This window comes from Brachionichthys hirsutus, chromosome 2, assembly GCF_040956055.1.
Source record: "Brachionichthys hirsutus isolate HB-005 chromosome 2, CSIRO-AGI_Bhir_v1, whole genome shotgun sequence".
NCBI lineage: Eukaryota > Metazoa > Chordata > Actinopteri > Lophiiformes > Brachionichthyidae > Brachionichthys > Brachionichthys hirsutus.
This window is the reverse complement of record NC_090898.1, coordinates 11539394-11557651: the sequence shown is the minus strand read 5'-3', so window position 1 is coordinate 11557651 and position 18258 is coordinate 11539394. Positions and strand designations below refer to the sequence as shown.

General features: G+C 41.6%; 1 protein-coding gene across 1 annotated transcript in view; it reads right to left on the bottom strand.

Annotated features, from left to right (window-relative positions):
* LOC137908812 (metabotropic glutamate receptor 7-like) overlaps positions 1 to 18258 on the bottom strand; it is a 50644-nt gene continuing 32386 nt past the window's right edge. Inside the window, exons 6-10 of the mRNA XM_068753237.1 lie at positions 17478 to 17678; positions 12822 to 12961; positions 8977 to 9912; positions 3293 to 3545; positions 1 to 59 (exon numbers count right to left, since the gene is read on the bottom strand). Of these exons, the coding sequence (XP_068609338.1) occupies positions 1 to 59; positions 3293 to 3545; positions 8977 to 9912; positions 12822 to 12961; positions 17478 to 17678 (1589 nt within the window). The remainder of the gene's footprint in view (positions 60 to 3292; positions 3546 to 8976; positions 9913 to 12821; positions 12962 to 17477; positions 17679 to 18258) is intronic.

Sequence of the window (18258 nt, the reverse complement as noted above, 5' to 3'; positions counted from 1 at the left end):
TCAAGCCGATCCGATCCTGAGGTTGTTGTAACTCACGTATGTTTTCTTAGTTGCTTGACCTGACAACAGAGTAGAAAAATAAAAACAAAAAAAGATTCATTGAGAGAAATTGACATCTTCCATTTGCAAATAAGCTGCTGCTGTACTTTCGGCTTGTCCCGTCAGTCAGGGGTCGCCACAGCAAATCAACCTTCTCCACTTCACCCTGTCCTTTGCATCGTCCTCCCCAACACCAGCCACTCTCATGTCCTCCCTCACTACGTCCATGTATCTTCTCCTGGATCCATCCTCAGCATCCTTCTACCGATATAGTCCCCGTCTCTCCTCTGGACATGTCCAAACCATCGAAGTCTGGTTTCTGACCTTATCTCCAAAACGTCTAACCTTCACTGTTCCTCTTATTGTCTCATTTCTAATCCTATCTAACCTGGCCACTCCCAAAGAGAACCTCAGCATCTTCATCTCCGCCACTTCTAGCTCCTCCTCCTGTCTTTTCCTCAGATTGCAAATAAGCGGCATCTGCAAATATAATTCCACCCTCCTCTACTGTGCATTCCCATGAACAGTTGTGTGCAATCCGAAGCGATATCTCTTGGCCTAATGTATCATTTAAAGTCGCAATGCCCCTGTGAAAAACCTTATTTTCTATTTTCAGACATTTACTAGTGATTAAAAAACTACAACACAAACACAGCACAAGTGAGCACCAAACAAATGCGAGGGCATGCAATGTGATCCCAGTCTGGATTGCCATGGAAACATATCAGAATGTGGCTGAGTGCCTTGATGTGTGTCTGTGCACTTGTCATGTCTATTGTTGTGAGAACCAGTGTGAGTTCCAAACGCACAGAGTGATGGACGTTTTCGTACACTGGGTTCATCCCAGCTCATATTACCTTGTGGAAAAAGTCTGATAGGATGCGGGTTTAAGTTCAATATAGGCTATCGTGTACATTTCTATAAATTCTATTTCTACTACTTTCATGTTGCTATGGTAACCAACTCCCATGGGCTACACAATTAAAGTCGCACCATCTCTTTACAGCTACATGTTGTAGTCTTGGCTGGTAAGTATGATGAATAAAACATTAGATGTACAACATAATCTTCCTATTAGCTATAAATAGTCTACAGGAAGTTGTTTTATTTTTTTCAGCAGGACACTGTGTCTGTGTTTACTTGTTCCAGAGGTAGACGTCTACCTGCACTCAGCTTTGTGCTTTCGATAGGTGATCTCAGGTGAGCAGGTGATTCTTATCTTTTCTCCTGTGTTTTTTTTCTTTCCATGTTCTATTTATTTACACTGAAAACAGAATGTGTTACATGAAATTAAGTCATTATGAAAATCATTAATTCAATTAATCAATAATTCCTTTTGGGGGGGATTTTATATAAAAACAAAAATAATTAATTTGAAGCTTTTCAGCATTTCTGATTTGCTGGTTAATTCCTTAGTCGTGAAGATAGGATATTGCATCAATACCAATGCACTTCTGCAGAACTGACAATGCTTTCAGTCCCATAAATCACTCCGGTGCATCACACACGGGGCTGATGAGGCCTGAACGGGAGGTATTTGGTGCTCTGACGGTTACAGGAGCTGACGGACAGTCTCCAGGGACGGGCGAGGCACAGTTAAGGTTTCGAAGGGGTCATGCACATAAATTCTCCATTAATAAATGTCACTCCTCTTGCTGCTAAAATAGTGGGGCAGGAGGAGGAGAGGGTGATTGGGGAGTGGAGAACAGGCGAGATACAGAAGGCGAGGGACATACAGCGCAGATGACACGGCGCGCACTGGAGAGAGGCCGTCCCGGAGACTGTGTGCCATTCTTTGGGACTTTTAGATGTGCTGCTGTAACAGATGTTACGGTTTCACCCCTGATGCAGAGCGTTTGTTCATCGAGCCATGCATGTGACTGGAAAGATACACTCCCCCATCCCCTGAGACGCTTGCATCAGCCCCCACTCGTATGCGCGTAGCTCACACATTCAGTGTCACACAGAAGCACCCTCCAAAAAAAGCGTGCACAGATGTGTGTGTGTGTATTTGGAGGAATTCCCTGGAAAATCAAGTCATAGGTGTAATCCAAAGTGGGGCTGAGCAGATGGTGATCCCGTGGGTGCCGTGTTCACGAGCACGATTAGAAGTGTTGCTTCAGAGGAGGCCTTTGGAGCCTGTGATGTGTGATTTACATGAGCTGTCAATCATCTTTGTCCCCAACCTAACGACTAGAGACTAGGAGCGAAGTAACTTGGCAACAATGGTCTAAAAACAAACCACAAACACTATATCTTAGTACTATAGTGAAACATGGGCTCCCCCCACAGCCACATACTAATGGGCCATTTCTTTTCTTTGCTAATGGGATGATGTTTACTGTTTAGGATGAAGGGTGTGATGCGTAACACGCAGCTTCAGAGACAGAGCGTCTCCCACCATCCCCCCCCCCCCAGCGATAAAGACCTGCTGCTTCAAATCTCTTCACCGAGCAAGAACCACACTTTCTTACGTGATCACTGCTCGGGCTAAAAGTCTAATCATTTATAACCGGGTCCGTTCTACAAGCACGTACATGTTATTCAAATACGCAGCCAAGTAAAATGTCGGACATGGACCAGTCTCATCTACAAGAAACTAAATAAGAGAAAGGATTAGAAAATATCTCATTTGAGTCCATCAGCCTTTTAACAAGGTAACTCAAAAAGCTCTGGAGGGATCTTGATGAAATTTTCCGAAAATGTTGGGAATGTTACCGGGAACAGATGATTCAACTTTGGCGATGATCCAGAAGAGATCCTGGATTATGAATCAGTTTGGAATTTTCGGTAACAATGGAGCTTCAAAATTTGTTGACCGATGTTTATGGAATTTGACACAGCCATGTAGGGTGGGGACTTCTATCTCACCACCGAATTTCATCCCGATCGGATCTAGAATGACGTCAGGAAAAATTATAAAATTTTAAAATGGTAAAAACCCCATTTAAGAATTCAAAAATCTGCTAAAAATACACATCAACTCCGATTCACTTTCACTTTTCATGGTTGGTGTATAAAGATACCAAAAACAATTTAGAACCTTTTGGTGATGATCCAGATCACCATGTGGATGGTTTAAATCGAATTATGAGGGGAATGAGCTGCTTGGTGGAGGTCTGCGCTCTCTGAGTGCTTTTCTAGTTTCTGATGCATCTTAGCGTATATGGAGTGTTGTCTCCTGTATGTTTGTTCGAACTTGTATACAGATATGGCTCAGAGGTTTTGTGATCTCCTCGGTGGGTTTACTTACTCATCGGGTCAGCACCGGGGTTTTCGCAAAGCTCAGTCTTGGCCTCTCCGTTGGGCCTCTCGTTTGGCTTCTGGGACAGACGTGATGACATTGTGGCAGCTGTGACCACAGCCTTGAAGCTACGCTTCCTCTTCTGTACGTTCAGCTCAGGGTGAAAGATAATAATGTACACCTTGGGCATGTAGAGCATGCCCAGTGCTACCGAGGCACTGAGGTTCATGGAGATGGTCAGGGTGGTTGTCTGGATGTACAGCTGAAAGGAAGCACAGACAGAGAAGACCTATCCTTGATACAGAAGTGATTAGCAGCAAACATGTCAATTCAAAATTATTTTCTATAAGGCGTGGATTATGTGGAGCAGATGGCATCATTTGAACTCAGCAAGAAACATGAGAGATGAAACAGGGATACTGACTAAGCATCAGTTACCCATTACAGAAAAGTCACACTGCTGTGGAGTCAATAGACAGAACCATAACCAGATCACAAAATGTAAGCATCCACAAAAAACAGTTTGGTTGCTGTGTTTTTTTCAAGTTATTTAAAAGAAAATTACATTTTTGTTAAATATACAAAAATCAACTCTTGCATATAAAAAAAACCCCAAATGTTTGTAAATTCAACATTACGACTGGATTAACAGGCGGCGTCTACATTTGCTAAGCATAGTGTTTGGGATAGGAGCGACCATGCACCACATTAACATGGTCAAGCAGCACTTATTAAAGCCTGAAATGTACAGCTACTCAGCCAAGTCAAAGACGATTCAAGCGTAATTGTGATAATAGCAGATAATAATCACCATCACTTTATCACAATGTCCTCGCATAGCCTTATTTCTCCATCCACCCACTCCAGACTGCATTGACAGACACCAGTCGAGGTGAGGGTCTGCCCACAACATGTTCACCTTCCCTCTCCCTTCAGAGCAGACTTTATTCATCGCATATTAAAGCCTCCTCTGTGCAGAATCTGTGCAGCCATCAATGCCTACTTGAGTAAGGTAAAAGACTTCTTCGATGGACAAGTGCAGCAAACAGCAGGCCTGTAGTTTCTTTTCTCTACAGCTCTACATGCAGTGGAGTGTAGCATTTGGAAGACTTTCAGGAGTATTAAGTGGAAAAATCACTCATAAGAATTCCATTCATGTGAACTCAACAGAGGTTCTTGTTCCACAGCCCGCCTCTTCAAAGATTACACAGCAGCTTTCACATTATCGAGCAGTAACAGCAGTCTCCTGTCACAAAACGGCTTCAATATGCCTCGGTTATGTAACGCCTTCATTAAAAAATAGTATTTCAGTTAGCGGTAGTACAGTCGGTAATTCAGCAGACGTGCAAGAGCCCCTTGTTTCATTTAAGGGTCTTGGAGGAGAACGTCTCACTTAAAGAGCGATTTCAAGCACAGATCAGCAAAGCCTCCTCACTAATCTAGTGCATCTGAAAGGACTAAATGCCACTTGCAAAGTGGATTGGGAGGAGGGCACAGCTGTAAATACATTAGCTGCTACAGTGTGTCTGCAGAGGGGCGAAACGCTGAGCCACATAGGAGGAAATGGCCCCATTTGCATCCAGATTTTCATGGTGAATAGCACAACTGATGATAATTTATTTCACATAATATTTCTGATCTCCACCAATGCTACACATGCCAGATATCACCAACATTCCAACACACTCGCTGCTTCTTCTCTTCTCCCTGCATCCCCTCCTGATTCTCTGTGGAGCAGCATCAGAGCCGGTGATCTGGCTGGCTCACCACGAAGTAATGACTGTATGAATGTCACAATGCACTCTCCTCTGTGTCACTCAAAGCTGAGGGAGACGCTTCTCTTGTGCCTGTGCTGTGAAAAGACACCATTTACGACTGGATATGTGGGATGACCGATCAAAGCATTTGCAACGACACACTCAGAGTCGTATATAATCACCCGAGTGTCTCAGCCTTGCGCTTTATTTCGCTTCTTTTTTGTAGTTGTTAACCTGTCTGGTATCCATAGCAACACTACAGAGTTTGAAGCATGCAACCAAAACACGGCTTGAATAAGCTTTTAATGAGATTGTGATGCCATAGACGCTGCAATGCTGACCCTATCAGAACTGATTTATTGACCGTGTAGGAGAGGTGTTTTGGGAGCAGGCACACAGTAAGATGCTTACTCATACACATAACACAGGGCGCAAAAACACACATCCACACACAAATAAAACTGGGTAGATAGGCATGCTTCCATTGCTGCACATTTAGCCACACGTAGAGACACACAACATAAACCAAACCAAATTGAGTTTTTTTTCCTGTTAATCAGTGAGACAAGGTTTTTTATTGAGCCTCTCTGTGAGCTTGACCCAAATTCAAAGCCCTTCCTCACCTACCATTCAAATATGTAGCTTGTCACGGAATATTCATAATTAATTCCTGTTGCTTTAACATAAATAAATACATGAAGTCATTTTCCCAGCTGCTTGGCAACCCTCTATTTATAGCCGCAAGTAATGATTTATTAATGTCCTCATCAAATCAAACATCTGTATTTGAATTTTACATCTCATTGACAGGCAAAATACCAACACTCAGTCTTCCATTTAGAAAGTTCTTGTAATTGTTGTGTCTAGCTAAATACTATAAATGCACACGGCGTTAATCCAGTGAGAGACAAGTGGAATGGTCTCTGCCCATTCACAGAATGCCTTCAATAATGGATCCAGGGGATTGTTGGCCTCCTCTCAAGTACCTGGGTGTCTCTTGTTGTTTTGGGTGGCCTACTTCCTACCCTGGCTCAATCCATGAATAACTCTGGCCTTGTCTGGCTTTGTGCTGCAAAGCCGTACTCCACAAAGGAGACACCAGCCACTCTGTGCATGGTCTGCGCTTCATTTTGACTTCGTAAGTCCCTTTCACTGTACGTCAGGAAGGCTAGATAAAGTGATTGTGACACATATAAAGTAGGTCTGCAGGTCTCTGAGGAAGTCACTTTTGATTATTCCTCCAGGTTGTTGTGTGCACCAGCATGGCATTGTTTAGTAAGAGACCATTTTCAGCGGCATTTTTGGGTTAGGGATCAATCAACGTAAATTGGCACAGCAATCAGCTGTCTTAAAATGACTGACATCTGAACACAGCAAAGACAATTCAGACAGAGAGCAGGGTCTCTGCAGATGCTAACCCAAACCCAAAAAGTCATCACACTCATCTGTCATGACCTGAATCAGCTTTGCGCACACGTTTATGGTACAACTGTGTTTACCCTTCTCATTTTTTGCATCTGTGTGCAACTGAACATGTCAGTTATGTGCATGAAAGTCAGGTGGGCTGGGAACATTTTTGCATTATAACTGTTTCTGGCAGAACCAATAATTTAGACAGAGATAAATCAAACCGTATATTATATCATGCACCAAAATTGGTTCTCATTATATTAAAAATTCTTAAGATTTAGCAAACGAAGAGTTTCTTTAATCAATTAATGCTTGAGGACACCTCCACTTAATTTAAACAGGTAAAATCTTTAAAATATGTTTTTTTTTAATTATTATCTGTCAATATTTTAAGACTATTTGCTGAGAGACTGACAGAAAAATAATTTCCTCCCACATATGGGGGGATGTGAAGTCTAAGATTTCAGCAGCGGGCCACAGTCCACAGGGGGTTTCCAACATCTGTACTGTGTGTGGCGCACTAATGAATAAATTCAAAATGTGGCAATTTTTAAATCTCATGGTAGGAGGTCGGTATGATAAATTTACGCAGCATTGCTATTCTGACATGCATACATTGTTAAACAGGCTGCCAGTATTTACTACTACGTAAATAACATACTGACAAATAAAATACGATTTTAGTGTTTGATAAAATTTGGCATCAGTCTTTAACAACCAGATGTATTCCATATTCTTTGTACAGAAAAAAAGCATGATTTCTACTTTATAGATCTGTGTGCTGGAAAACAATGACGTCACACACTCTCCCCAGTATAAATGAATACAGATCCAGTTCATGGAATCCTATTCATCCTGAGAGATGAACAATATCGATTTAAAAGAATTGTTATTTCCTCTACCGGTGACCAATTCAACCCTTTTTGCATGAGCTCTACCTCTGATGCAGTCTATTTAAGGTTTTTAAATATTGAGCAACTGCCAGGTAGGAGAATGTCGCGCGCATTTTTAAAATATCTCAAATGATTGTTTTACTGCTAACGGTTGTCTGGAGAAGGACAAGAGGATTTGGGGCTGTAAACTTCATTTTTCCCACTGAAAGCTAGAATGAGGATGTTTTTGCAAAGTGTAGCTTCGTCGTTGATGATGACTCTTGGCAGTACATTCTTTTGTCATTACAGCTTGTGGGTACGGGAGACATCTTACAAGGACTTAAGTGGTTTCTAGACATGTTTCGAGGGAACAGATTATAGGTTCTCTCTTTAGCACAATTGAATCTTTTGCATTTTCAGAATTTTGTTTAAATTTATTGTTCAGCTCTGATTTGAGAAATACTGAATATATATATATATAAATGCACTGAAATGCATATGCGATCTAACATCATGATAGCTTCGCTCCACTTTAACTACAGTGTAGAAGCATGTTATCAAGACATGCAGAGATACTTCACTCTCACTGGGGGAAAAGCACCTATACACCCACCCACTTAGACCATTAGGCCGGGACTCTGTGGTTTGAACTGGAGCTGAGTGTAAGGCAGGAGCTGCTGTGAAGAAAGAGTTAACTGCATAAAGGAGCAAGATAAACACATTACAGCCTCACGAGTCGCCTCAAGTAGCATAATGAACTCCTAATCGCTGCTGAGGGTGTCATTCATCTATGAAATCAACAGCAAAGTGATGAGGAAAATCAGATTCTGATCTCTCTCATCCCGTAGTTTAGCAGGTAGGATATTGATTGGCGTTCCTCTCAAAAGGTCAGGGCGAACATTTTCCTGTCAGCATCGATATTTTGCCAGCCGAGCTCTGTTCCATCTTGTACACGTGGCCCACCGAGCTGAAGCAAAACTTATGAGTCCAGCAGATGAATGCATCTGTATTCTGCAGCGTGTTGGCCGGATAAGTAATGATGACCGCATCAGGTCAAAATGTCGCATTCTCCATCACATCAGTGGCACCCGGTGTCAAATGCTTTGCAGATTAGAATGCAGCTGTCAAGAGAAGGAATGTGTTGAATCAAACTTCAATTTTCTCTTTATTTCTCCTTGCCTTCCTCTTTGTCCGCCTCCCCAGTCTTATCAACTTCCACCTACACAGCTTGTTCGTCACCCTTTCAAGAACAAGGCATAATTGTCTACTGGGAGATAAAGGCACATCTGCTTTCGTCCATGTTGCTCTTCAAACATTTTAGGCATTGTGGTCTAAACTGCAACTCTTTATTTGCATATTTCTGTCGGGTGGTGCTGGTGTGGCTTTCCATGCATTTCAAATCCATATAATATGAAATCAAGCAAAAAATGAATCCAATAGGTCGACAGCGATTAAATGTGCGCATGCTCCGTTTATGCAATATTTGTTTTCATTTCGCGTTTGTACAAGTATGCATTTGTTCTTCTGTTTAGACGAGATAAAAACAGTGCTGCAGGAATGAAATGGAGTTTTGCAACAGGACAGAAAGAGGCAGATGAAAAGAAGGAATAATAATTGAAAGAGAGAGTGAAAGAAAAGAGAAAAAGAGACTCACCTTCTCTGCTGACTGGGCCGTGCCAAAGAAAATCGGGATGAAGGCCAGCCACACTATGCAGGTGGTGTACATAGTGAAGCCAATGGGCTTGGCTTCATTGAAGTCTTCTGGTACATCCCTTGTCTTGATGGCGTAGATGGTGCACGTTACCATCAACAAGATGCTGTATCCTAGCGAGCAGATTATCTGCAGGTCTGTGATGTCACATTTCAGCACACCGCGGGCCAGCATGGGATTGATGGTTTTCTGCTCGTCGTAGTCGACGATAGTGTTTGGAGGGTCCACGGCGAACCACACCAGCACGCCCAGCAGCTGCACGCAGATCAGACTGGAAGTGATTGCGATCTGGGAGGTGGGACTGATGAAACGTGGGGCCGTAACTGTCTGTTTGCCCTGCTCGAAGATCCGATAGATGCGATTGGTTTTGGTGAGCAGAGCGGCATAGCTGATGCACATGCCAAGGCCCAGGAAGATCCTCCTGAAGGCACACACCCCTATGTCAGGCTTGCCAATCATGAGAAACGTTATGATGTAACACAAAAAGATGCCAGTTAGCAGCACGTAGCTGAGCTCCCGGCCTGATGCCCTCACAATGGGCGTGTCATTGTAACGTACGAAGGTCACCATGACAAAGATGGTGGCGATGATGCCAAGCATGGCCAAGAAGACAGGGATCACAGCCCAAGGGGAGTGCCACTCCAGCTTGACAATGGGGATGGGCTGGCAGGCGGTCCTGTTGGGGTTGGGCCTCATGTTGTAGGCACACAGTCTGCAGGACGTCTCGTCATACTGATACTGGTAGCCGTCACATAGCTCACAGTGCCAGCAGCACGGCATGCCCTTTACCCTCTTCTTCCTCTCTCCAGTTTTGCAGGCAAGACTGCACACAGAGATCGGCACCTCCTGCTCCCCATCTGGCCACTGAAGTTCCTCCAGCTGGGAGAGAGATGACACACGACACAGGAGAGATGATTAGTCAGGGTTCCGCTGAACATATGATATATTACACAATCAAGTTGCTCTGTTATGTTTCCCATGGATTTACATTTGTTGCACAAACAAAGTGAAATTAAATCTCTTAAACAAGTTCATAAAAAACATAAAAATATTATGTCAATATTTGCTGCCGATTTCTTCCAGGGATTGGCGTTTCTTATACTTGAAAGTAATTTAAATCACCATGGCAACAGAGCTTACCTTTTTCCAGTGAAATAAAAATAATTAAATGTGAATTGAAGAAGACATTATTTTTTAATACAGTAGCCAGTGAGGTATGAAATATGTGATGATCAAGAAGGGGAAGGGGATTTGGGATTGCAAAGTATGTCTTTAGAGCTTCTTCTATTTATGATCTTGTCATTTGGAGAAAAAGCTAAGTGTACAGATGCACTGATGTACTATCAAACCGCCAATCCAAAAAAGCCCGGAGGTGTTCTCAACATACAAGTCAACCTTTTAAATGCAACGAAGACACTGAATATTTCCTGCATCCTAAAAATGTTGTTCGTGCCTTCAAAAAAACTAGAAAAGCACTCGGAGAGCACAGACCTCCTCCAAGCAGCTCGTTCCCCTCCTAATTGGACTTACACCATCCACATGGTGATCTGTGGCCTTTTTAAGAAATTATATGGATAGAATTTGAAGCATTGTGTCATACTCAACAGTTTTGTGTGAATTTTTTATCATGATTAGCTCATCCATGAGTCATAGCGAATGATTTGTTGCGTCTTTTTAAAGTGATCTTGACCTTTAACAGCAACAATCTGATTGGTTCATTCGTGAGAACAAGGGGACATATTCTTTGAATTTAAAGTGTTCCTCAGATTATTCGTTTCACAGGAATAGACAGACAGATCGACAGACAGACAATCTGAAATACACAATGCCTCCGGCCAGACGATGACACCAGGTACAATTATCACATGTCCTGAATCCATTGAAGCACACACCCAGCACTGCTGCCTCCAAATGTGGCCACTGCCAATAATTGTAGACAAAGAGGTTCACCTTTGCAAGCACAGACACAAGACACCTACACCCAAAGTGTGTTTGTGTGCCTAACTTATGACAAATGTGTTATTTCTGTGGTGTCGAGATATATTCTCACCTGCCATTTATCTGGGGGCAGGAAGGTGTCATTTGTTATTTGGACAATGAATGGTTCTCTCTGGAAAAACTCCCGATTACACACGGCATGGAAACAGTAATGAGGCCAACAGCTCTGTTGCCATGGAGACCAGAAGCAAGATTTTTTTGAATACGTCAGACTCATATGGCTGCCATAACATTCATTTGGGCTTTTTTCTTTTTTGCTTTGGGTGTTAATTTTGTAGCTAATTTGAGTCTCTTTGAGCTGGAACACTATCACGCTGTGCTTCTTCGCTGATGTTTGCAAAGTACATAATTTAGCTCTTTCCAGGTTAACCTTTAAATTAAAAACCTCTTTAGGAATTACTGAAAAAATAGCCCTCAAATTGGAATCTTCAAAAATTTGAATTTTATACTAGAATGTGATGCACCAATAACTATTTACACCTGCGGTGCTGACACAACCTTTGCATTGAGCTTTGATTTTTGTGAGATCCGTTATGCAAACCTTGACTTGAGTTGTATGGAAATGTCATGTTTTCAATATGAGTGACAGAGGGATACCTGTGCATTCCAGTTCATGTCTCATCATGCAGCATCTTCGCCTTGAAATGAAATCTGTTTTTTTTTTATTGTTCACATGAATCACCTCAGCTCATTCTTGTGTTGTGACAGTGAGATCTATCACAAACCAAAGCCTCACACTTTATAAAGCAGCTTGGCGGCTCTGTGTTCATAGTGGTAGTGTGTGTGTCTCCCCGAGTCCCCCCACATGAATTCAAAAATCCCTTAACCCTGTTGCACATATTTTGTTTTGCAGGGACATTTTCCAAATAAATTAGCTTTTCACACATTTTGTTGTTAAAATCAGTCAGTTTGTCGCTGCCATGTAGTTCGTCTTCCTTTCTCAGTATAGCTTAAAAACATATTTAAAATGTGATCATCTAGTATTGTACACTCAATCTTGCAGGAAAGCTATAGGGCAGAGTAACATTGGATGTTTATTTACTGTCGGGATCAGTTTCTGCTGCCAAGTACTAAACATACATGCAGCATTGCCTGATGCTCAATGATGTGTTCTTTCCTATGGGAGAAGAAAACAGTGATGTACAGTTATGGATTAATGCCATTGTTCCTTTTTTCTTTTTCCTTCCTTTGTTTAAGTGTTGAACTCTCACATGGAGCCCGTACTGATATTTTAGTCCTGCCAGCAATCCTTTTTTTCTGTTCATCACATAGTGAATAAAATTATTCCGCTTCACATACTGAAAATCCCCTGTCATTTTAATTGCTCATTCTTTTCAACAGCCATTTGGACATTTGAGAACCTTTTAAAAAAGTTTAAAAAAAGAGGAGTTTGCATGACTAAATTAAGCACTGATTTAACTTTCACCTCATACCTACATTAGTGAGGAAAAACATCAAGTGATGTGAGTGCGAATGTGTTTTTCTGCTTATTATCACAGGATAATATCAAACATGAAGATCTTTTAGCATTTAACAGTTCTTGTTCTTGCCAAATAGATTTTTTTTCTTTTAGCCCAGAAATACATTAGTATTTACATTACATTAGTTTGATAGCAAAACATGTCTGCACCTGAGCTCTGTATTTGAGATGCAAATTATTACCAAAAAAAACGTGTCATCTGAGAGATTTTAGCTTTACAAAAACACAGAATGGCTTTTAGACTCCTAAATCTTCATCACCGCTGAGCCGAGAAATCCCATTTTGATACAAGCATTTAAACACTTCATACCCTGAGCTGGAGAGTATCCATCCACAGTCCTACCACCTTATACTCTGGGGTCGAGGAGTTGGTCATCTGACACTGGAACAGGTCATAACGTCCTGGTGCATCGCCATTCTTGTTAAACACAACAGAGGTGCCAGCACTGCCTGTACAAAGCAAGAGAGAGAGAGAAAATGCAGAGCGAGGGCAGCACAATAGAAACTTGTTAGAAGCTGTCACAACAAGGTGCAAGCTTATCTCCGAACAAATGAAAAACATAACTGTATAACCCCTCGTGTCTTACTGAGCTGGACAACATGGTCCATAGAAAATGACCGCATTGTTTTAGCGACTGTTCCTCCATAAACCTCTGAGCAGGATGACCTATATTTTGAACCCTCATAATAATCACAGCCATGAAAACAACTCCCTCCTGACCATCACAAAATGTCCTCACCTGCTTCCTGTGCAGCACCGCAGCTGCAAAGTCGCCACTGGAGGAATCTATTTTCACATGCTCTGCTCTAATATTAGAAATGTAATGTGATTTCAAATGCGTGCATGCCTCCCTAGAAAGCGCCTCCATGGCACGGTGGACAACAACAGGACTTATGGCGAGGATACATAGGTTAGCCAAAGCATCATATGTTCCCCATCTGCTCCTGGTGTGCAGCAGCCTGTCTCAAGCAGAGCCCTGGATATGTCACTAATTAACTTAGAGATGACTGCAGACACCTGAAACATTCCCGCTGAGAAAATAATTGTTTAAATATGCATTTGTGAACACTCCTGAGGCCATGAGGTGTGTCGACCCACTACTGGATGCTACAGATGTGTGCATAATGTCATGAATGCAGCGTATGTGCAGGTCAGTGCATTAAGATCTTCCTTGCATTCATGAATGTTGAATGGCTCTAATGGGTTAATGTTGCACTTTTTATTTAACTGAGAGAAACAGATGCCTTTCAAATGTCGATTCACCTTGGCACTGCTTATTGTAGCACATCTATTTTCGAAATGGGACAGTGTAGTCTGATGACACTTGGGATGGGAATTAAACACTTTAATAGGTCTAATAAAAAAAAACTGTCATAAAAGAACCAGGAGCTAAAGTCCAATTCGCTTCTGGAACCGCGGTGTATTTTGTATCTAGAGCAGAGCTTTGACTTTCAGATGTAAGGCCACTGCACCAAGTTATTAACCAGAAGGCAATTTCATCTCACTCCGGTTTGATTCCAAGGACATTAATGTTCTACAAAGTTTTGGGGCAAAAGACTCTTTTAAAACAATAATGGCAGGGGAAACAAGAAAAAGTCACTTTCAAGAAACAGGCTATAAGGGGATTGATATTTTTCTCACCAAAACACCTTTAAATATGCTTTTAGACTTTGGGAGGAAGTCGGAGCACCCAAAGGGAAACCTACACAAGATCCAAAGGGAGAGGACGCAAGCCTGCATGAATAATTCATACATATTCATGTGTCTCAGCACAGTAAATAAAGCAGGACTGGTGTTCAGAGTAAATTAAAGAAGGTTCTGGTAAGTGATTAAGAATGCCTCCATACAAACACCAACGTTAGTGGGTGGCAGCCACCGTCCTGTCAGTTGTGCCCACACTAAACTGACAGTAGACTTGTTGACACGGTGCATAAAGAGTTTGACATGGTATTGATTCCTGTGAGCAAAAGCTGTGACAGGGTTACTATCCTTAGTTTCACACCCCAGCACGAACATAAACACATAAACACATGAACCATCATTTGTACGGGGACACGAGCGATTGAGCCCTTCATCCTCCTCAGCTTTAGAGCAGATCATTAAGTGGGGTGTTTTGTGCAGAGACAAAATGGTATTGAAAAACATCTTAGATTTGAACGTGAACAAAATGGTCTGCGTAGACGCCTTAGTGAGCGTGATGTCTGAGATGAAAGATTTCTGCATTTGCATGTGGATCTGAACCGAGACATGGCAAAAGTGCACTGCTGCCGTGCTGCGCTGAGCAGTGTGGGTGGACTGGGGATCCGCCGCTGTGTTTCTCTCGCATCATTATTTTCTCCTGTTCTTTGCCTCTCACTTCTCGGCTCTGTGACTCTGGCGCAATGGGGAGACCAACAAAGGAGGCTTATACTCCTTTGCTCTCAAACATTCATTAGCAGCAGCACATACACAGAATAATGTATGTGTTCCAGTATAAATGCAATAATGGGTGGTGAGATATGCATGAGCCAAGACACAAAGACGTCTGTTCGGCAGTTAAAATGCTTGAGAATATAATAGTGGGATGGGTTGGCGTGGAGCATAGATAGCAAAGGTGGAGCTCTTACTATCTGGCTCATTAGAAGGAGCGGTCTTACGCTGACATAAATGGACCTGCACTTCGTTGAAGTCTTGAAACCGTAGCTGCACTCGGGCGATACGTATGTTCAGTTTTATTTAATGGCACCTTAAAATCCGAGGGCTTCTCCCCTCCAGGAAGTCTGCACTGCTGCCATAATGATGGAAAAGCAACCAGCTCTTTAGCCTTTAGCGTGATGACAGCAGTTTGCTTTTAGATATTTTTTAAGTAATTGTAAAGGTCATTTTTAAATCACTATTTGTCTTCTCAGTTATTGCTCAGCAGAATATCTCAAAATGCTCTTCACAGAATGCAAGTACATTTTTATAGATGACTCCTGTAATAAGAATGAGATGACGGTTGCTTTTTTTAATCTTGATGAAAATAATGATTGTTTTTATGATGTTGGTAGAGATATTTATTCTCTGAGTGCACTTCTATTTGGTGCTATTAAATATGATCAATGTGTTGCTCAAATCGATCAGCAAAGTATAAAATGCACACAGCAGGGCACTGTCAATGATTGAATGCAATTTAATTTTAAAGGCAAGATTTGTTTGTTGCATTTGTGATTCAATTCTAGTGAATTCCTATATTTTCTTGTTGGACACAAATCCCAGGAAAGGATCGACTTCATGAATGACCTGTTGAAGTACTGTCTGTGAAGCCAGGCCTTTTGTAGCCACATAACATAAGGTCTGATCAGAAATCACATTAGTGCACTGGGTAACATGCTCCTGCACTATGATTAACACATGCATGGTTGTTTATTTCAATTTATGCCATTTGCACATTAATATTTGTTATTTATAAGATTCATGCGCTATGACTCTTCAAAAGGAGACAGTGGACTTTGTAGCCGATGGTAGAGAAGTGCAAAGAAAATACATTTATTAGGCTTGCTCCACGCCTTCGAATCAATCAGAGCTTTGTTGGATGAATTTTGAATAGGATTTCAAAAATCTATGTTTATCACAATAAGTGACAGACTGTACAAATGATGACAAATTGATGTCGAAAAATAATTAATAAAACATCAAATGTCATAAATCATTGGCAAAAGTCTCTAATTGGGTGTCAAACCATCCAATCTTTAGAATAACATTAGAATGTAGACTCAGTTCTGAATTTCAAATGAGTTGATAGCCATAGTCATTAATTTTTAAGTATCTTTCACATCTAGAGCTTCAAGTCACATATAATATATCACAATTGATGATGAAACAGATAAACTTGGATGTATTTATCACCCCGAAATGGAGGTGACTCTGGCTTCTATGTCAAAAAATGAATTCTTCCCTAAACTACGTTTTAATTGACACTGTGAACTCAAGCAGATACAGTTGTGTAAAATACATCCAACGTATTTAAAAACAAGCAACTGTTTGAATTTGCTTGAATAGTTTGAGTCATATGAAGAAAAAAAAGCAGCAACGGTTTGTTCGTTGTAAACTTTTAGTGATTATTTCTGTCTAATCAGTAACAAAAACAACTGGAGTAAACAACATTTTAACCAATCAATAATTAGTGTACGCCGTACGGTATCTCTGCTGCAGAAGTGATGGCCTTTTGTTGAACACACACACACAATGTTGTACAGCAGTCAGCATTCACCAAACTCTAAATATCTAAAACATGAATCCTGCGATCGATTGTACTTCCCACTCTCCAATACATCAGTCTCACCCACAAACTGCTTTTTCGTTCTTCCAGCTTCTGGAGGAGAATTACATCACAACTGTGTAGCGGCTAGCAACGAGTCCCGACAATCCTGAACCTGTGAGTGTACATGTTAGAGCGCGAACATCCTCCACAGACTCAGAAGAAACTCCCGGCAGCTCTGACTCAAGGGTAGGCCGCCCTCCTACAGGATGACATCATGCGGGGCTGTGCCATTCCATGAGGAGGGGGATTACTGTTATAAATCAAAGCTGACGGACGACAAGCTAATTACTGATTACTGATGTCAAATGTTGTATAACCCTCCCAAATAGTTGGTGTTCGTATTTTTGTATTTTTGGTGTTTAATTAAATGAAGATAGTTATTTAAAGTGAATAAGAGCAAGGCGTAGGGTGTTATTTTAATACGAAACACACTGTCCAAGCAAATTTACATTTAAGTAAAATGGTGCCATTTTAAATCCCGTAGGTGCACATTCATTGACTTTCATGCACTGCTCTAATATACGGTTTATTCTATTATCTCCTTCAGGCAATTCTGTCTATCCAATGAAACTAACATTAAGTCTGTCTTCAGTGATGAGCCGGAACAGTTCCTTCAGTAAAGTCAACATTATTTTTCTTTCCCACCCAGTCTGGTGTGTGGACGTTTAAGATGTGTCACTCACCGTTAAAGCTAGTGTTGCGTATATACTTCAGCAAAGTCTTCCCTTCAGCAGTCTCCATTTGTGGACAAATGCCAGGATGATCGGGACATAAGTCCTTCTGCATGTTGTGGAGAGCGTGGGCCATCGCATACACAGCGTCAATCACAAACTGCACCTTCCCTTCCTGCTCATACTTGGAGTCAATCCCGATCCGCTCTTGGCCTAAGGGAGGAGAGGGATAAGGAGTCGTACAGTCAAATGCATGATAAACTATTAGTCGTTACAGCCCCTCAGCATTGCCTATCATCTCCAGCTTCATTTTTTATTCCTGTTTTGTTTACCAATCACAGCCAGTTAGTCCTGTTTTGATTATGTAGCACTCATACCTAAAGGTACGACGTGGCATAGGAAATAAGAAGACCCATTTAATTCCCAACTGGAAAGCAATGCACTGAGCTACGATATATTGTATCTGACAAATGCAACAGACTCTGAATGACTTACTGCAGTGTATTCAAAGTAACATGCTGCTAAGTACATATATCACAGGTCCCCATCTGCAATGTGATGAAGATCGCCTTGAACTTTAGTAACATGCTGTTCAACACTGACCTCCTGCTATTTTATGTCCTCCTCCCAGTGCACTGCCCTTTCACAATGGGCTGCTGCAAAGGTTTATCCTTTTTTTTTTTATCCTGACGCTGCTGGTACGCCGCTTGAATTCATAACGTACATGCTGGATTTGTATTCTTGTTAGAATTAAAATGGAATTTGTCAATCATCTTTTACTACAGGTAGATTA